The sequence below is a fragment of the Peromyscus eremicus genome, chromosome 8a (assembly GCF_949786415.1).
Source record: "Peromyscus eremicus chromosome 8a, PerEre_H2_v1, whole genome shotgun sequence".
NCBI lineage: Eukaryota > Metazoa > Chordata > Mammalia > Rodentia > Cricetidae > Peromyscus > Peromyscus eremicus.
In genome coordinates this window covers 67257621-67276620 of record NC_081423.1, presented here as the reverse complement: position 1 = coordinate 67276620, position 19000 = coordinate 67257621, and the positions used below count along the sequence as shown (strand labels likewise).

The 19000-nt window shown below is 42.6% G+C and overlaps 1 protein-coding gene across 12 annotated transcripts in view; it reads right to left on the bottom strand.

Annotated features, from left to right (window-relative positions):
* The window catches only part of Synrg (synergin gamma), an 81369-nt gene that overhangs the window by 43967 nt on the left and 18402 nt on the right, over positions 1–19000 (bottom strand). For 5 of the 12 annotated variants that reach the window (XM_059271365.1, XM_059271368.1, XM_059271366.1 and 2 more), the window contains exons 5-12: positions 16682–16787; positions 15625–15736; positions 12972–13274; positions 11461–11694; positions 10505–10582; positions 8626–8822; positions 7749–7997; positions 3189–3322 (exon numbers count right to left, since the gene is read on the bottom strand). In XM_059271365.1, the coding sequence (XP_059127348.1) occupies positions 3189–3322; positions 7749–7997; positions 8626–8822; positions 10505–10582; positions 11461–11694; positions 12972–13274; positions 15625–15736; positions 16682–16787 (1413 nt within the window). The remainder of the gene's footprint in view (positions 1–3188; positions 3323–7748; positions 7998–8625; positions 8823–10504; positions 10583–11460; positions 11695–12971; positions 13275–15624; positions 15737–16681; positions 16788–19000) is intronic. The other 7 variants (XM_059271371.1, XM_059271372.1, XM_059271373.1 and 4 more) reach the window with 2 other exon arrangements.

The following is a 19000-nucleotide window of genomic DNA, read 5'->3' as shown; positions in this document are numbered from 1 at the left end:
CAGGACTGTACAGCAAAAATCCTTTCTCAAAAAAACCAAACCAGATTATTTATTTATTATGAGCACTTCCTGCTTTTCCAGAGGACCCAAATGTCAGGCAGCTCACAACCACCTGTAGTTCATTGCCAGGGGATCTAACACTCTCTTCTGGCCTCCTTGGGCACCTGCACACGTGACATACATTCACTCACTCACACACACACACACACACACACACACACACACACACACACACACACTTAAAAAAAAAAAAGAAAAAAACAGCAACAACAAACCAAGCAAGTAACCAATAAACAAAGAAAATCCCCAAAATAAAAAATAAAAACTTGTCAAAAGCTCATACATCTCAGGTCTGGCTATCATTTTAAAACTTTTACCCACAAATTTTGACTTAATATACTGAAAGACCTTTCCCCGAGGGAATGAACCACCCACTTGATGGACTCAGTTTATAGTCCACATACAATAATATAATCATTTAACAATTATATATGGGCTAAGCACTCCTGGGGTGAAACATGAGGAATACAGGCAGACACAATTAGTAGGAAAGGAGGGATGCTAACTCATCTCAGAGGCATGGGCTGCTGGAGGAGTGAGAAAATCATTTTTAATTTTTTAAAGACAGGTCTCTCTGTGTTGCCCAGGCTGTCCTGGAACTTGCTATATAGACCAGGCTGACCTCGAACCTGGAGATCCACCTGCCTCTGCCTCTCAAGTGCTGGGATTAAAGGTGTGCTCCACCACCAGCTGGCTTGAAATAACTTTTGAATTAACTCTAGAGAGACCAACAAGGTAAGATTTTCCAGGTTGAGGGATGGAGAAAGTACAAATGCTGGAAAGCTTACAAGGGATTAGTGAGAAGCAAGTCTCTCTGGCAGGCTGGAGTGTGGGCTGCATGACAATGGAGGAGCAAGATCACCACACCAGGCAAAGCTGGTGAGAAAGAGAGAGGACCCATACTGGTGTCTGGGTGTGGTGATATCATGGACCAAGGAAGATTAGTAATGGTGATGTAACAAATATTTGTCTGTTAGTAAGAAATTAATTTAATTTTATGCAGTAAATTTGAGATGTCTTGCCTGAGTCATTCAGATAGGAACACTCAGATTGTATGTGTAAATTTTGTTTGAAGGAAGAGATCTGGATAGATATGTGATGTAATGCTTTGTCTAGGAGATGTATGATACACATGCTGGCATCATAGTACTAGACATTACATGATGCTTACATATGTTTGGTGTATGTTTTTGTTGTTTTTGGAGACAGGGCCTCACATCATAGCCCAGACTGCCTTCTTACTCATGACACATCTCCTCCTCAGCTTCCTAAATTAGGATTACAGGTGTGAGCCACTATGTCCAATTGTGTATGATATATTCTTTTTTTTTTTTTCCTTTTTTGGTTTTTTGAGGCAGGGCTTCTCTGTGCAGACCAGGCTGTCCTGGAACTCACAGAGATCCACTGCCTTGCCTCCTTGCTGGGATTAAAGGTGTGTGTCACCACTGCCTAGCTTGTATGATACATTCTTATACTCAGAAGAATAATTTCTGTTCCTGATCTGAAAAATCCTCTATGCTGCCTATCTTTAGTTACAGTGTTATGTAGGGAGGGCTGACTGGTTAAAATGGAAGTGGTGGTACCAACTATGAAAACAGGAACATAAAAGGAACACAGATGTGTTCTGTCCCACAGAACTCTGCCTGGTCTCCCAATCTCTGGAAGAATTACCTGAACATAGAGAAAGCGTGGGAGGAAAGGACAAATACTCACTGAATCGATGACCATCTCTAAAGCAATGGTTCTCAACCTGTGGGTGGCAATCCCTTTGGGGGCTAGCAACCCTCTCACAGGGGCCACCTAAGACCACTGGAAAACAAATATTTACATTACAATTCATAACAGCAGCAAAACTACAGTCATGAAGTATCAACAAACATAATTTTACAGTTGGGGTCACCACAACACGAGGAACTGTGTTAAAGGGCTACAGCATCAGGAAGGTTGAGAACCACTGCTCTAGAGGAAAATCTAAGTGAAAAGTTTGTGTATCTGTATGCAGACAAACAGAAATCTGTAGGTCAAAAGCCATTGATTGAAAAAAAATGACACATGGATAATTATAATCCAGAGCCCTGGATTATGACTTTCATGGAAAATCAGGGGTACATCATACTACTAAAAAGTATAAAATTACATGTTCCTGCTTCAAACTCTTTTCAACAGCTGAAGACTGGATCTAATGAAAGAACTCAAAACCACTGGGGCACAAGCACTAAGCAGTCACAGTCAGAGTCCATCTGTCCGTCCGTCTGTCCTCCCTCCCTTCCTTTCTCTCTCCCTCCTACTGTCCCTCCCTCCCCTGCCTTCCCTGCTTCTTTCTTTCCTCCTTTTTAGATACTGTTTCTCTATGTAGCCATGGCTGTCCTGAAACTCACTAAGCAGAACAGGCTGGCCTTGAACTCACAATGATCCACCTGCCTCTACCTCTCTTAAAGGGGTACATCACCACACCCAGCCCCAATAGCTAGGCAGGATTTCCAGGCATAGAGGACACTAGGTAGAAGGGTGGAGTCTCGAGGAAATGCCAGGATGCAGAGCAAGCAGCATGGACATTACAAAGTAAAGGTAATGGAGCTAAGTAAAAGAACGTAGATTAAAAAATATGGGTTAATTTAAGTTATAAGAACTAGTTAGAAACAAGCCTAAGCTATCAACCGAGCTTTTATAATTAATAAGAAGTCTCTGTGTCATGATTTGGGAACTGGCTGGTGGGACAGAGAAAGACTGGATACACCAAAGTTCAAGTGGGCACAGAGCACAGCAGCTGAGAATAACAGTATGAAGGCAGAGGATAGCCAGGGACATGAGAGAAATCGGTACATAAATACTCTTTGGACAGGACATTTGTTGTTTTCAGGCTTCTTTTTTTTTTTTTGTTTTTGTTTTTGTTTTTTGGTTTTTTTTTTGTTTTTCGAGACAGGGTCTCTCTGTGTAGTTTTTGGTGCCTGTCCTGGATCTCACTATGTAGACCAGGCTGGCCTCCAACTCACAGAGATCTGCCTGGCTCTGCCTCCCAAGTGCTGGGATTAAACGTGTGTGCCACCGCTGCCCAGTTGTTTTCAGGCTTCTTATATCATTTCCCTAATGATAAAATGCAATGTTAAATATATTCAACTCATTTCTACCTGTTTCCATGCTGGGAATTACTTGTTTTTGAGGAAGCAGACACCTCTTGGAAGTCAGTGAAAGAATCATCAAGGGATCCTGACTTGGAAGCATCTTGAAAATCCTGGAAGTCATCTTCTTCTGTCTTTCCCACCTAGATATAGAAGGTGTCTTAGAATTAGGGTTACTACTGCTGTGATGAAACACCATGACCAAATCAACTTAGGGAGAAAAGGGTTTATTTGGCTTACACTTTCATAACATTGCTTATTATCAAAGGAAATCAGGACAGGAACTCAAGCAGGGCAGGATTCTGGAGGCAGGAGCTGATGCAGACCATGGAAGGGTGCTGCTTATTGGCTTGCTCCTCATGGCTTGCTCAGACTGCTTTCTTATAGAACCCAGGACCACCAGCCCAGGGATAACCCCACCCACAATGGGCTGAACCCTTCCCCATCAATCACTAATGTCCTATAACTAGATCTTATGGAGGCATTTTCTCAATTGAGGTTCCCTCTTTCAAGTAAGTCTAGTCTGTGTCAAGTTGACATAAACCTAGCCAACACATTTGACCCCTTGTCACCTTGACACACAAACACATCACTGTTAAGCCAAAACCTTTCCTTTCTTGTTTTCCCCCAAGATCACACATTACTATCAATATTATAATATAAAATTTCAAATTTTAAAAGTCCCACAGTCTTTAAAAATGTAGTCTTTTTAAAACAGCCTCTTTTAAAATCTAACAGACTTTTTTAAAATTCAAAGTCTGTCAACTGTAAGCTCCTGTAAAATAAAAAATAAATGAAATACTTTTGTTTGTTTTGTTTTTTCAAGACAGGGTTTCTCTGTGTAGTCTTGGTGCCTGTCCTGGATCTCACTCTGTAGACCAGGCTGGCCTCGAACTCACAGAGATCCACCTGCCTCTGCCTCCCGAGTGCTGGGATTAAAGGCGTGTGCCACCACCACCCGGCATGAAATACTTTCTTACTTCAAGAGAGAAGAACCAGGGCACAGTCACAATCTGAACCAAGCAAAACCAAACTTCAACACTGTAAATAATTCAATGTCCAATTATCTGGGATTTACTCTAAGGGGCGTGGGTCACTTCTCTGGTTCTGCCCTCTGCAGCTCACAAAGCTTGTCTTCTACTTTCAGGCTATCTCCACTCCACAGCTGCTGCTGTTCTTGGTGGTCATCCCACGGCACTGGAATCTCCAAAACTGCTGAGGTACTTTGCTGCAACTGGACTGCACTTTCACCAACAGCCTCTCTCCTGGGCTCTCTCTTCAGGGACTCCAGCCCTACCACACAGTGCCAAGCCTCAGCTGCTTTCCATAACCCCTTCACACATTCAAAACCAGCAACACCTGGGTGACTCTTACATTACAAAATCAGCTGCCAGCACAAGGTACAACCTTGGCCATGACAGGAACAGTGTGGGCTGCCTCTCTGGAAACACTTTCCAGAGGACTTCATCTCAATGATGCTTTTGTTTTGTTTTTTGAGACAGGGTTTCTGTGTAGCTCTGGCTGCCTTGGAACTCGCTCTGTAGACCAGGCTGCCCTTAATCTCACAGAGATCCACCTGCCTCTGCCTCCCCAGTGCTGGGATTAAAGGTGTGCTCCACCAGCACCTGGCTTCAATGATGTTTCTTAATCACAGCAGATTCTTCAGCTCCAGCTGACCAGACACTAAGATTCTTCACACAAAAGGCCCAGTAGAGTCTTTGCTTCCTCTGAAAATTCACAAGCCAGGCCTCCATCAGCTGCACTATTCTTAACATTTCTAATCTCCCAAGCTCCTACACAACAGCTCATTTTGCTCTCAACCCTCAATGGCTTTTCTAGTCTAAAGTTCCAAAGTCATCTAAAATCCTCCCCAAAACAACATGACCAGGTCTGTCATAGCAATACCCCAAGACTCTGGTACCAACTTGTCTTAGGGTTACTATTGCTGTGATGAAACACCCTAAGCAAAGTAACTTGGAAAGGAAAGGTTTTATTCAGCTTACACTTCCACAGCACTGTTCATCACTGAAGGAAGTCAGGACAAGAACTCAACAGGGCAGGAACCTGGAGGCAGGAGCTGACACAGAGGCAATGGAATGGGTGCTGCTCACTGGCTTGCTCCTCATGGCTTGCTCAGCCTGCTTTCTTATAGAACCCAAGTCCACCAGCCCACGGATGGCACCACCCACAATGGGCTGAGCCCTCCCCCATCAATCACTAATTAAGGAAATGCCCTACAGTCAGATCTTACGGAGGCAGTTTCTCAATTGGGGCCTTTCAGATAACTCTAGTTTGTGTCAAATTGACATAAAACTAGCCAGTACAGAAAGGATATTTACATAGGGAACACAAGATTGCCAAAGCAAATAACTCCTCTCTCAGCAGCAATCTCAGAGACTATCATTTAATTGCTCAATTTAGTTACAACTACCTAATTTCATGGTGGAGTGTGTGTGTGTGTGTGTGTGTGTGTGTGTGTGTGTGTGCACATATGCCATGCTGGAAGTGAACACAGGGTCTTGTGCACGTTAGGCAAGCACTCTACCACTGAGCATACAGCTCCAGGCAAGAACATAACTGAGATATAACGACAGAAGTGCTTAAGGCAAGAATTCTGTCTCATATTTTAAAGTATTCTCTGGCACAAATGTAAAGAGACTGGCCTAAATAGCTAACCTCTGGATTTTTTTAAAGCAGCTGGATTACATTTGTTGGGTTGCTGACAGCAATGTTTGTGAACAGACATTCCATGAGCCCCTCGTAACCTGTCGTACACATGCATAAAGCAAACCCTGGCTCCTAGGCCAACACTCAGGGCAGCAGCAGACCGTTCATGGTCCATTTATTACTTTATGGAACAAGCTCACACTACACTGTTCAGTACTTAAAAAATGTAATTACACAACAGGGTCATCTTTCCATGCCATAAATGCAGATCTATTTCGCTAATTTTGTCGATTACTTCCCACTCTATGGAGCAACTGAAATCCATTGAACATTTTCCTCACAATGAGCAGTACATTTTATTCTAACAAGCAGTGGTACTGTTGACATCCTGTCCATCTCTGCTAATTTCAGTTAGCATCTCTGAAGACATGGACATGTTTTCAGTTATGCCAACAGACCTACAGGATTAGTCACTCTTCCCTACATGTTCATTGACATTAAATATCTGTGCATTAAAAATATTGGTTTGCTAATTCAAGAAGTGAAATTTTTACATTTCTCTCTCTCTTTTTTTTTGGAGACAGGATCTCACCACGTATGTATACTGGCTGTTTTGTGTGTCAACTTGACACAAGGTTGTCATCAGAGAGGAAGGAGTGTCAGTTGAGGAAACGCCTCCCTGAGATCAGCTGTAAGGCATTTTCTCAACTGGTAATCAGTGGGAGAGGGCTCAGGTCACCGTGGGTGCTGCCATGCCTGGGCTGGTGGTCTTGGGTTCTATAAGAAAGCAAGTTGAGCTGGGCGTTGGTGGCGCACGCCTTTAATCCCAGCACTCGGGAGGCAGAGCCAGGCGGATCTCTGTGAGTTCGAGGCCAGCCTGGGCTACAGAGTGAGTTCCAGGAAAGGCGCAAAGCTACACAGAGAAACCCTGTCTCGAAAAACAAAAAAACAAACAAACAAACAAACAACAACCAAAAAAAAAAAAAAAAAAAGAAGCTGAGCAAGCGACGTGGAGCAAATCAGTAAGCAGCACCCCTCCCTCCATGGTCTCTGAATCAGCTCCTGCCTCCAGAATCTTGCCCTATTTGAGTTCCTGATCTGGCTTCTTCAATAATGAATAGCAATGTGGAAATGTAAACCAAATAAACTTTTTCCCCCAACTTGCTTTTTTTTTTTTTGAGACAGGGTTTCTCTGTGCAGTTTTGGAGCCTGTCCTGGAACTCACTCTGTAGACCAGGCTGGCCTTGAACTCACAGAGATCTACCTGCCTCTCGGTCTTCTGAGTGCTGGGATTAAAGGCGTGTGCCACCACTGCCCGGCCCCAACTTGCTTTTTGGTCATGGTGTTTTGTCGCAGCAATAGAAACCCTAAGACACCATGTAGTCCTGGCCTGGAACTTTCTATGTAAACCAGAAGACCTCACACTCAGAGATCCTCTGCCTCATGAGCTGAAATCAAAGGTGTGGACTACCACATCTGACCTTAAATCTCTGTCTCTCTGTCCTCTGTGTGTGTGTGTGTGTGTGTGTGTGTGTGTGTGTGTGTACGCATGTGCAGAAGACCAGAGATTGGTATCATGTGTTCCTTAACTGCCTTCCATTGAAACAAATACCTTAATTCTCAACAAATATTTTGTGTATTTAAAGAATAATTAAAAATAAACAATTAAATTTTGTATTATCTTTACTTAAAAATTACTTTATTTCTTGCAGAGCTGGGGTCAAATTTAGGATCCTGAGCATCCTAGGTGAGAGCTCATTGATGAACCACATCTCTGTCTCCACACCACTTAATTTTCACGTTAAGTGCCCACTATAATACAGCAGACTGATTCTCTGGAAGCCAAGCTGCCCACATTCACTTCTAGGAATGATCCAGCACACACATGGCTTCTCCACTTACCTGGTTTGAGGGGTAGGCTGGCATGAAGCCACTAGAAGTTGGTGCTGCAGCTCCACCCACTGGTCCAACAAGGTTAATGCCCATGATGGGCTGTCCAAGGCTGAGGGGCATGGAGCCTGCAGGGACAGAGGGCATCGCAGTCGGCTGGCTCACTGGGGTAGGTAGAGCCATAGGAAAGCCGCTTAAGGTAGGAATGGGAGCCGCTGGGAACTGGTTCAAAGCATCAGGGCTCATGGCAGGAACACCCCTCTACAGGAACACCAGGAAATGAAAACATTTTAGCTGACTGCAGACCATACTCAAAATCTGTGCAAGAGAGACCTACACATAGCTTTCCTGTTGTTTCTCTGTCTGATTCCTCAAATACATGAATCTGATACCCAGAGAAAAGTAAAAAGGACAGTACTGCAGGTTCCACTACTACTCTATACTGCTAAGAATGTCATTATATAAGGCCATCCTTGTGGACCTATTTATTTCATCCAAACTTTCCTCACTTAAAAATCCAATGCTAATACTTAGACATGCCAGCACATATCAGCTGTGACATTTTCTGTCTGATAAGTTTGGCTAATTTGCTAAAATCAAGTAACTTAAGCTAATTCCAAAATATAAGAAACGTTGTTACCAAGCTAAGTATACTTTAAGGAATTCTAAACAATGGCAAAAACTGATTTTATCAGTTACTTTCATTTTCAAACAAAGGAATAACTTACCAGGATGTGCATTATATGGACTATATATTTTTGAAACTTTATCACATATGATCTAAATTTTAATGTACAAGGAGATCTACAAGGCAGTAGTGAAAGGAGGTTCACACTCTTTCACTCTGTAGTAACAACACACTTGTTCTAACGCAAGACATGTAGTTTACCTGTGTTACTGCTACCATGGCGAGAACGGTATAAAGCTCTTCCTTAGTGAGTTTTCCAGGTGTAGTCCGATTGGCTAGGGCCCATATCTGTCCGAGAGTTTCCCTGGGAAGTCCAGATGACATCAGAATGGGATAAAGTTTAGCAGTATCTATTCCAGTTGGAGTCATTGTGGTTTCTAAAATTTTCTTATAGGCATCTATTAAAAGAAAGACCAGACGACAAATGCAAACACATTGCAGGTGACTGACTCTGTTGTTGCCATTGTTGGTATAAAGGAATAATCTTAAGTCAGTTGCTTCAGTTTAGTTGGTATCTGGCTCAGTGGGGAAAGGCACCTGCTGCCAAACCTGATGACCTGGGTTCAATCCTTGGGGATCCACAAGGTGGAAGGAGAGGACTGACTCCCACAGGCTGTCCTCTGAGTTCCGAAGACTTGACTAGGAGAGGACGAGTGCATGTGTATGGAGGAGAATGAAGGAAAAGATAAACTATCAGAAAAAGGATAGGACTAAAAATACACTAAGATCTCATTTCTGTAGGGGTGAAGAAAGGAAAGGGGAGAGATTCAAAATGGTCTGGGAGAATATCTAGCCTTTGATTTATGGTTGTATGATTACAATAAAAGGCAGACATTACCAATTTATCCAAGAAAGAAATTCTTCTGTAGAGATCTTGCATCAAGGTTGATTTACTCAAGGGGAGAACAAGTTTGTCTGTCCTGACCTTGAGCACTGATGAGCTAGTGGACATTACCTCCAGCTTGCAAGGCGCTGAGCAGCAAACCAAGCAGCCATGACATACTAACCTCAGCATCTGCTGCTGAAATTGTATCTGTGTCTACTGATTGTGGCTTAAATATACCATCGTCTGGCATCTACCAAGGACTACCACACGATCCATTTTAGTCATTTCCTCAACTCAGCAATAATACTACACATAAAAACAAGCACCACTTTCCAATGTAGAAAATGACGCTACCCAATCTTTCATTTCATAGTTTCATAGGACAATCAGAAAAAAAATTTAAAAATATAATTCTTATAAATTGAGAAAGTATTACACATACTAGAGTGATTCTTTTAAAAAGATATTTTTAAAACTTTTATGTGTATGGGTGTTTTGCCTGCATGAAAATCTGTGCACTACATGTGTGCCTGGTACCTGCAGAGGCCAGGAGAGGGTGTCTGATGCCCTGGAACTGGAATGTGGTGAGTCATTATGTGGGTGCTGGGACTTGAACCCAGGTCTTCTGGAAGAGCAGCGTGCTCTTAACCACTGAGCCATCTCTTCAGCCCCAATACCATGATTCTTGATAGGTTATTAATAATCTTTGAAACAAGTATCTGCTAATATAATCATTTAAAACACAATAATCCTAACTGCTGGCCTTTGTACCACAAACCATCTTGCCACTCTCAATAAAGCAGTCTTCTTTTTCGGTTTTTCGAGACAGGGTTTCTCTGTGTAGCTTTGCGCCTTTCCTGGAACTCACTTGGTAGCCCAGGCTGGCCTCGAACTCACAGAGATCCGCCTGGCTCTGCCTCCCGAGTGCTGGGATTAAAGGCGTGCGCCACCACTGCCCGGCTTCTTTTTTTTTAAACAGGGTCTCACTGTGTAGCCCTGGCTGTCGTAGAACGCACAGAGAGCACCTCTGCCTACTAAGTGCTGAGAGTAAAGGCATGCATCACCATGCCCAGCCCATAAAGCAGTCTTAAACATGAGGTTTATTTAGTTTTCTATCCTCTTGCAGAAAAAAAAACTATAAGTAACAACTCCTTCTGCATATTTTATAACCCCGACAGTAAATATTAAATACCTCTATAAAATTTAAAGTAAAATATCCAGAGAAGAATGTTGGGCAAAGCAGCTTTACTTTACCTGGAACCAAACTCTCATTGTAAATCCAAGGAGGCATTCTGGGCTGAACAGGATCCTGAGAGGGAAACACACCCACACCTAGAAGGTAAGGATGGTTAATGTACACATGACCTGGAGAAGAGAAAAGCCACTGCTTTTTACAAAGAGGAGCACTGGCTGGAGTCACTAAAAAAAAAGTCACCAATATAATAAAAGTAATAAAGTAATAAAAGTTTCCAACAACTCTCGTATAGTAACTATGTATTAAAATATAGAGTACAAGGTACCAAATCAATAATCTGGGACACAGGAGGCAAGCACCACTAAATGTGTTTGACAAGTTAAGGAAAAACACAATAGACATGGCTTAGAATTACATGTACAAAATATCCTCCTGGGGTTTGTCTCCAGGGTTGCCCACAACCTGATTCATCTCCACAGTTAAAATTTGGATTCAGCTTTTGTGTTTTGGGCACGGGACCGAGGGCCAGGCGGGTGCTGAGTGCATGTTCCGCTGCAGCCCGAAGCCCTGTGCTGTGGGCTCAAGCCCGGGGCCTTGAGTGTGTGAATCTGGATCTTTTAGGCAGCAGCACATACAATTTAGTTCAGAGAGAAAAACTGCATTTTCATTGGTGACTTTTTCGGTTACAGCTGAACTTTTTAACTTTTACGGAAAACCAGAAAGCATGAGGGGAGTCAAAAGGGAACTGTTGTAAAATGAAAGGAAATTTTAGATCAGGAGTGATTCTGATTAAGAAACAGGGTTATCAAAATCATTTGAAAAGGAGTAATACAGTGTGTTCAAAGAATTCAGAGCAAAATCTTAGGGGTTAATTGGAGAAAAGATTACATAAATGTTTTTTAAGCAAAATTTGAATTAGCACAATCAAGCAGCATCCATTTTAAGATTAATGCTGAAAGTGTTAGCTTCTGAGCGGCAGTTGGTTAAATTTTGTGCTGAATGTGCAGGAGCTCACCACTCTCTCCGTTTGACAGGTTTTGGTCTGAAGTCTTTTCTGCCTGGGCAGTGGTGGGACCACTTACACATCCATCTACAGCACCCCCGTTACGGGCCACTAAACCGGGACAGTCCTTACTGGAACCTGGGACTACGGCTTTGTGCCCAGCTTCAGGAGTGTTTAATTTAATTTGTTCCTGCCCAGATGTACTTATATCACAAGATACTAGGAGCTTCTCTTCCAAGGAAGGGCCTAAACAAACAGCATGAAGGATTACTTGTACATTACTTGCATATTCCAATCTTTTCATCATCCCTTCCCACCCTCATATTCTCAGGGGAAGAATTCCCACAGAACATGGATTTCATAATAATTCAATTGTTACCCATTAGTGTAGGACTTGAGAGACTTCAGAGGTTTGGGGGACTTAAAATAATTACCCTGCTCTGGTTCTCGGGGATTCTATGCCACAGTGGGTAGAATCACGTAGTAGGGAAGAGCACTGCTGTGGAAATTCGGTAAGCCACCAGACACAGACACTTCTCCTAACTAGTGGGAGAGCCTTGTCTGGCCTGTTTCCACATCTGTTAATGACAGTTTTAGAGACCAAGCACAGGTCTCCCAAGACCCTTCCCAGCACACCCTGTCTTTAGCTAGACTGTGCCTGCCCCATAATTTCACAAATATAAAAATGGAAGTACAGAAATGTTTCAAGACTTGTCCGAGGACAAAATATGTCACTGCAGCAAGCTGGCCTCAAACCTGAGCAGTCCTGTCCCTCTGTCAGCCTAGTGCTGGGATTCCAGACATGGTCACCATGCCCATCTTAGATGCAGTCCTTTTTTTTCTTCTTCTCTTTCCTTTTTTCCTTTTTAAAACAGGGTCTCATGTGGCCCAGAGGCTGCCTTGAACTATGTAGCAAAGGATGACCTTGAACTCCTCCTGATTCTTCTGCCTCCATGTCTCAAGGAATGGATTACAGATGTGTGTACCATAGCTGGCTAGAGAGATCATACTTTAAAAGGATTGCTTTACATTTATTTCCTTTTGTGTGTGTATGTTGCTGCATATGTGAAAATGAGAGAACAGCTTGTAGGAGTCACTTCTCTCCTTCCAGAATGTGAGTTCTGGGGAGACTCAGGTCATCAGGCTTAGTGGCAAGCTCTCACTGCCGAGTCATCTCACTGGCCCTGAAAGATTGCTTTTTAACGGAGTTCTCCCTAGTGTGTTATTACAACATGATATCAGCGATTTTTTTTTTCCAAGTAAAAGCGAACCTGAGGAGGTCAGTTTGCTTTTCAAGTTTTTTGGTGGTTTCACCTGTTTCTAACACAGTGGCAAAAGGTTCTAAATCACCTTTCTGGCAAATGAAGATGCAAAAACTTAATCTAGCCTCGCATAGGTGGCTGTTGATGGTTCTCATAACTCACATCTGCGTTTCTTTGCCAATAGCACTGTATGATTCTATATAAGTCAGAGAAATCCACTTCCCTAGATGATCTTCAACCTTGGAGGATGACACTGGTTACCTGCTTTCTGCACACCGTGTGCAGCTGGAGCGGCAGAGAAACAAGGAGCTTGCCCAGGGCCACCGTGTAAGGCAAAAGACACTGGAGCCTGACCTGCAGGGAAAGGCTGTGCTCCAGCCTTCTGTGTGAGCAACTGGCCCAGTGGGGCAGTGGGGTGGAAGGACTGAAAGGGCCGGGCCGTGGAAGAGGGCCCACAAGCGGGGACCTCAACAGGCCCCTGCATAAAGTCACTGAATTCGTCTTCGTCAAGAAAGGCAGGTGATGGGGAGACAGTTTTAGTAGAATGAGATGATGTGGGACAATCTGCAAAATGGAAAATGGCAATGAAACTCACAGGAATGAAAACCAAAGAGAGAGAGAGAGATCCAGGTGTAACACAACCCTCAGAACATCCTGAAATAACAACAGTGAGGTGAGACCCAACAGTCAAGCGGGACCAGAGTGCTCAGGGAACACTTTGATGTCTGTTTCGTTCTAAAAAATAAGTTCTAGAGCTACTTTATATCTGGTTAAAAAACAGACAAAATGAACTCAAATTTCATTCTTTCATTTTATTAGGTAGTACTAAATGTGTGTCAAAGCAATAATTATTTCTGGAATCCAAGTGGTCTGTCTGATCCTATTTCTTTTGTTTGTCTATTTGTTTGGTTTTTGAGACAGAGTCTCTCTACCAAGTCCTGGCTGTCCTGGAACTCGATCTATAGACCAGGCTGGCATCAAACTCTCAGAGATCCGCCTGCCTCTGCCTCCTGAGTGCTGAGATTAAAGGCGTGCACCACCACCCTTGGCCTAGACAATCTTACTAAACAAGCAAACATACGAACAGCATCTGAACAACCCAACACAACTGATTACTTAACACGTCTCCCTTGCTGCGAACTGCTGACCACAAGTCTGTGCTGACAAGGGAACTCAGTGTGAACACAACGTCAGACCTAACAATGGCCGCTGCTCTCTGCCCTTTCTAAGTTCGGTACCAGGTTCAGTTTTAGTCTTAACTTTCAATGTTTGTATGCTGACAGGCTCAGCTATGTAGCTCGGGTTGGCCTAGAACTTGCTATGTAAGTACTCTAGGCTAGCCTCAAACTCACAACTCCCCTACCTTAGCCTCTGGGTGCTGAGATGTGCCACCACACTGCCTGAATCACTTCATCACTAGTTATATGGCTTATAATTTTCAGTTTTAGATATACTTTTCCTTATCTCAAAATGATTGATAGTATCTATTCGCCTTCCAATTTTAGTGTCTATTTTACTTTGGGCATGATTTTGGCAATAGGAATCAAGGTACATAATTGAATTAGTGAAATTAACAGGACAGAGTCAAAGCTGAGCTAGAAAATCAAGAATTACTAACAGGCTGGAGAGATGGCACAGTGGTTAAGAGCACTTATCACTCTTTCAGAGGACCTGAGTGTGGTTCCTAGCACCCATATCAATTTCACAACAGCCTGTAACTCCAGGTCAGGGGATCTGATGGCCTTGGTGGACACCAACACACATACACACATAAATAAAAATAAATACTTAAAAAAAAGAATTAATAACAGTGTCAATATTGTTTTCTCCTGATAAGATACTAAAACATAGGATTTAAGATAAAATTTATTGATATAATATTTTCTAGCAGAATATAGTACTTTTTGATTTGATGAATGATTTATGAAAATGGTTTGTTTATTAATGGTATATTATTATTGAAAGTAGCTGATAACAAAATGTCAAAATATTTCATTTCAAAGAGATGAGAAAACATTTTGCCGACAATTTCAACTGCTAAGTGTTTAAGTGATAACAAAACAACAAAAAAATCTCTTTACCTTGCTTCTCTAAAAGGCAATTTTATTTGATTACCTCATGATTAAAAACTACAAAGAAATTTACTGAAGAAACTGAACTTTCCTGAGAAGTACTATAGCCATGACTATTTAAAAATGGGGCATTTTGAGAATTTCTAAATTTTTTCACATGAACAATGAAATCTGATCTAGCTTCATTATTACATTTCATAATAATGAAGATGGACTAGTAAACTCACTACATTTCTTTGAATCAACAGACTTTCTTTCTTCTTTTTTTAAATCAGGGTCTCTCCCGACAGACCAGGCTGGCCTGAAACTCAGAGATCCTCCTAGTTCTGCCTATGAATGCCGGGATTAAAGGTGTGCACCATCATGCCTGGCACAAAAGACTTTCTTTTCTTTTCTTTCTTTCTTCTTTTTTTTTTTTGTTTTTTTGTTTTTGTTTTTCGAGAAAGGGTTTCTCTGTGTAGCTCTGGCTGTCCTGGAACTCACTCTGTAGACCAAGCTGTCCTAAAACTCACAGAGATCCACCTGTCTCTGCTTCCCAAGTGCTGGGATCAAAGGTATGCACCACCACCGCCCAGCATAAAAGACATTCTTAACATCAGTATACTCACTATATATAGTTCCCAGGAAGTTATTAAAGTGCCATCTAAGCAGAGGACTCAGGATTTTAACCTCCAGCTTAGCTGTTAACTGGGTCAGATCCCTTACATTTTAAAATGTTCAAATCTGAATTTAGCCTGAAGGAAAAATTCAACACTGACCTTCACACACAGAGGCCAATTGAACACGGGGAGACGATCAACCAACTTCCAAGGAAAGAACATTTTTGTGTTTCTTTAAACTACCTGTTTTTTTGGGGTGTGATGCTGGAGTAGGGTGCATCTTAGCGTCTCTGGAAAATCCATCCAAGTTTCCTTTTATGGCTTCCAAAGCATCGTCTCTGTTCTTCTCTCCTGTCTGCAAGACAGCAAAACTGTGTTTAGTTCTTCCCTTGTCTGCCATGGTCTTCCAATCTCAAACTAACACACAGACCTGTTCCTGACATCCCTTCCCCTTTTTTTTGTTTCTGAGACAAGGTTTTAGAGTTCACTGTGTAGCCCAGACTGGCCTCAAACCCATGGCCATCCTCCTGCTTCTGACCCTCAAATGCAAGAACACAGGAACGGCTTTAGTTCCAATATTCTCACTACGTACTTCTGATAATTTTTCAAGTCAGAAAGATATCATTAAGTATATAAAATAAAGTCATAAAAAGACATTCTACAGAATATAAAAACTTTAAAAGGTTCATTCTCAAATACTATTGAGACGGGGCTATGAGATACTAAACGTTCTGTGAGGAACCTGACAAATCCATTTCCTACCATCCCATTTATCATCAATGCTTCCCAAGAAAAAGATTAGCAACACTGTCATGGTGGCCAGAGAGAGAGAGAGAGAGAGAGAGAGAGAGAGAGAGAGAGAGAGAGAGAGAGAGAGAAGCTGGCGGTGGTGGCGGATGCCTTTTAATCCCAGCACTCGGGAGGCAGCGGCAGGTGGATCTCTGTGAGTTCGAGGCCAGCCTGGGCTACAGAGTGAATTCCAGGAAAGGCGAGAGAGAGAGAGAGAGAGAGAGAGAGAGAGAGAGAGAGAGAGAGAGAGAGAGAGAAAGAAAGAGAGAGAGAGAGAAAGAGAGAGAGAGAGAGAGAGCACTGAGAAGACAATGGCTAATATCTGTTTTCCCAACAACAGCACATCTATTTGTATAGAAAAAGAAAAACCCTTCCCTTTAGGACTTAAGTAAACCATGACATAAAAAATGCATTGCAGCCTCAGCTTGGGCTGGTGCCTGAGTGAGAGGAGGAGGTATGTGCAGGGCACGCATGCGTGCTGGTGCGGGTAGGGCCGACATGTATACATCACCTTGGGCTTCACGCTACTCAAGAGTCTGAGCTTTTGTTTTTGCTCCTCAAACTGACGTCTTTTCCTCTCTTCCTCTAAGAGCTTTTGTTGCTGTTCAAATCGTTTTCTAAAGGGAGAACAACCACATCAACATTCAGCTTCAAGTAGTAATAGTGACATTCAGGTTTTTACTATCATGGGAGAACAATCACATCAACATTCAGCTTCAAGTAGTAATAGTGACATTCAGGTTTTTACTATCATGGGAGAACAACCACATCAACATTCAGCTTCAAGTAGTAATAGTGACATTCAGGTTTTTACTATCATGGGAGAACAACCACATCAACATTCAGCTTCAAGTAGTAATAGTGACATTCAGGTTTTTACTATCATGGGAGAACAATCATATCAACATTCAGCTTCAAGTAGTAATAGTGACATTCAGGTTTTTACTATCAGCTTCAGCAATACCAACTTGCATTTCTAGAATTATAATCTTCACTCTTAATTATATGTACTTCTCTTATGACAATCTGTTTCTTCTGTATACTAGCTCTAAAATATTTTTAAATGAATCTACAGAATGATTCACTTAATTTACATGTATGCTTTTATTTCTTACCTAATTTGCAAGGCAAAGAAAGTATCTTTTTTGGGGGGGTGGGTGGGTAGTGGTGGTGGAGTTGAGTATTAAACCCAGGGCCTATGCATGCCAAACAGCATTCTACAGTTGAGATAGTTCCAAGTGTAAAGAGGGAAGTCCACCTCTAGGTGGAGACATGCCCTTGTCTCCTCCCTTAAGGATTAACTCAATGGGGCGCCAACAAGGACCTGGCTAGGAGACCACCCCAGGAAGACAGGTTCACCTTAGGAAAGAGCCCCTCAGTTGGTTATCTAACACCAAATGGCCAGCCCTGAAATGATATACAAACAAGTAAAAGTATATGGGCTGAGTAGGTTGTACTTAAGAGGCCAGAGACTTGAGAGGGGGCAGGGGAGGGGTATATGGGAGGACTTGAAGGGAGGAGAGAAAGGGGAGGGGATATTTAATTTTAAAAGATTTTTCAAATTATCAATTAAAAAAAGATAACATGCCTTTCCTTCCCAGAATTCCCTCCCCCTGGTGCAGTCCCTGTGAGGTGTCCACCTTTCTGAGACCTGACTCAGAAAAGTGAAATTGTTTCTTTTTCTTCTTTTCTGTTTTGTTTCTTCTGGATGCTGGCCAGTGTGCTCTTGAACTCCTACTGTTTTGGGCTTCCTCACCCTGTTTCTAAGGTTCCCTATCCTGCCATGTGCTGACCTCCACATCATCTTATCCTCTCCATCCTCCCGCCTCAGGCAGCTGTGAGAGTTACAGCTTGCCTGCACTGCAGTTTTCCTCTCAAACTCTAATAAACTGTCTTTGTCCATAAGCTTCTGTCTGAATCTGTTCTTTGTTCTTGAAATTCCCTTTGTGTCCATTCTTAAATTGCATTATCAATGAGACTAATAACCCCAAGAGGTGACCCCGATTCTCAAGGTAGCTCTGTTGGGACTTCATAGATCTCCAGTATTGTTTCCTTCCTGCTTTTAATTCTTTAATCTGCGGAGAACATGAACCCCTTTCTCCACCCCTAGACCTCCAGCAGCAGAGGAAACAGTCTTGATGCACTGAGCAGTCAGTCACGAATACCAGGGAGGCAGATGAACATAAAAGAATACTTTGTTCTGCATAGAAGAAAGTAAAATGCAGGCTGGAGGTAGCTCTGTGGTTCAGCACTTGCCTAGCAGCTAGTGCTGTACCATCAAACAGCAACAGCAGCAGCAGCAGCAGCAGCAGCAGCAGCAGCAGCAGCAGCAGCAGCAACACCAGCCAATTTAGGAAGCTGGGTGTAGAAGCAAAAACCTATAACCCCAGCATTTGGGAGGCCTGGGCACAAAGACTGCAAATTCAAGACCACCCTGGGCCTTTGTTGTTACTCTGACTCCAGAAATCAAAACAACAAAAAAGACAAAAGCCAACCAAAAAATATAGGGAATCTCCTTGGGCAGGAAGGCAGTGTCTCCAGGAGCAAGAGCCGTGCTCTGAGGAGGGGGTGTGAGGGTGGGGCTGCCAGATGACCAAGTTTGTTGGTAACTTTGTGCTGACAAATCGCTTCATTTCAGGTCCTTCTTGGAACTGAATGCATTTTATTCTGTGTTTTTGCTTTGTTTTGTCTGAGATACTCTTGCTATATTGCCCTCCTGGTAAATTCACACTTCTCCCACCTCAGCTTCCCAAGAGATTGGGCTTACAGGTAAGTGCCACACCACTCAGCTGGCTCTAAATTTCTTACTTTTAAAAGTATTTGAAGCCAG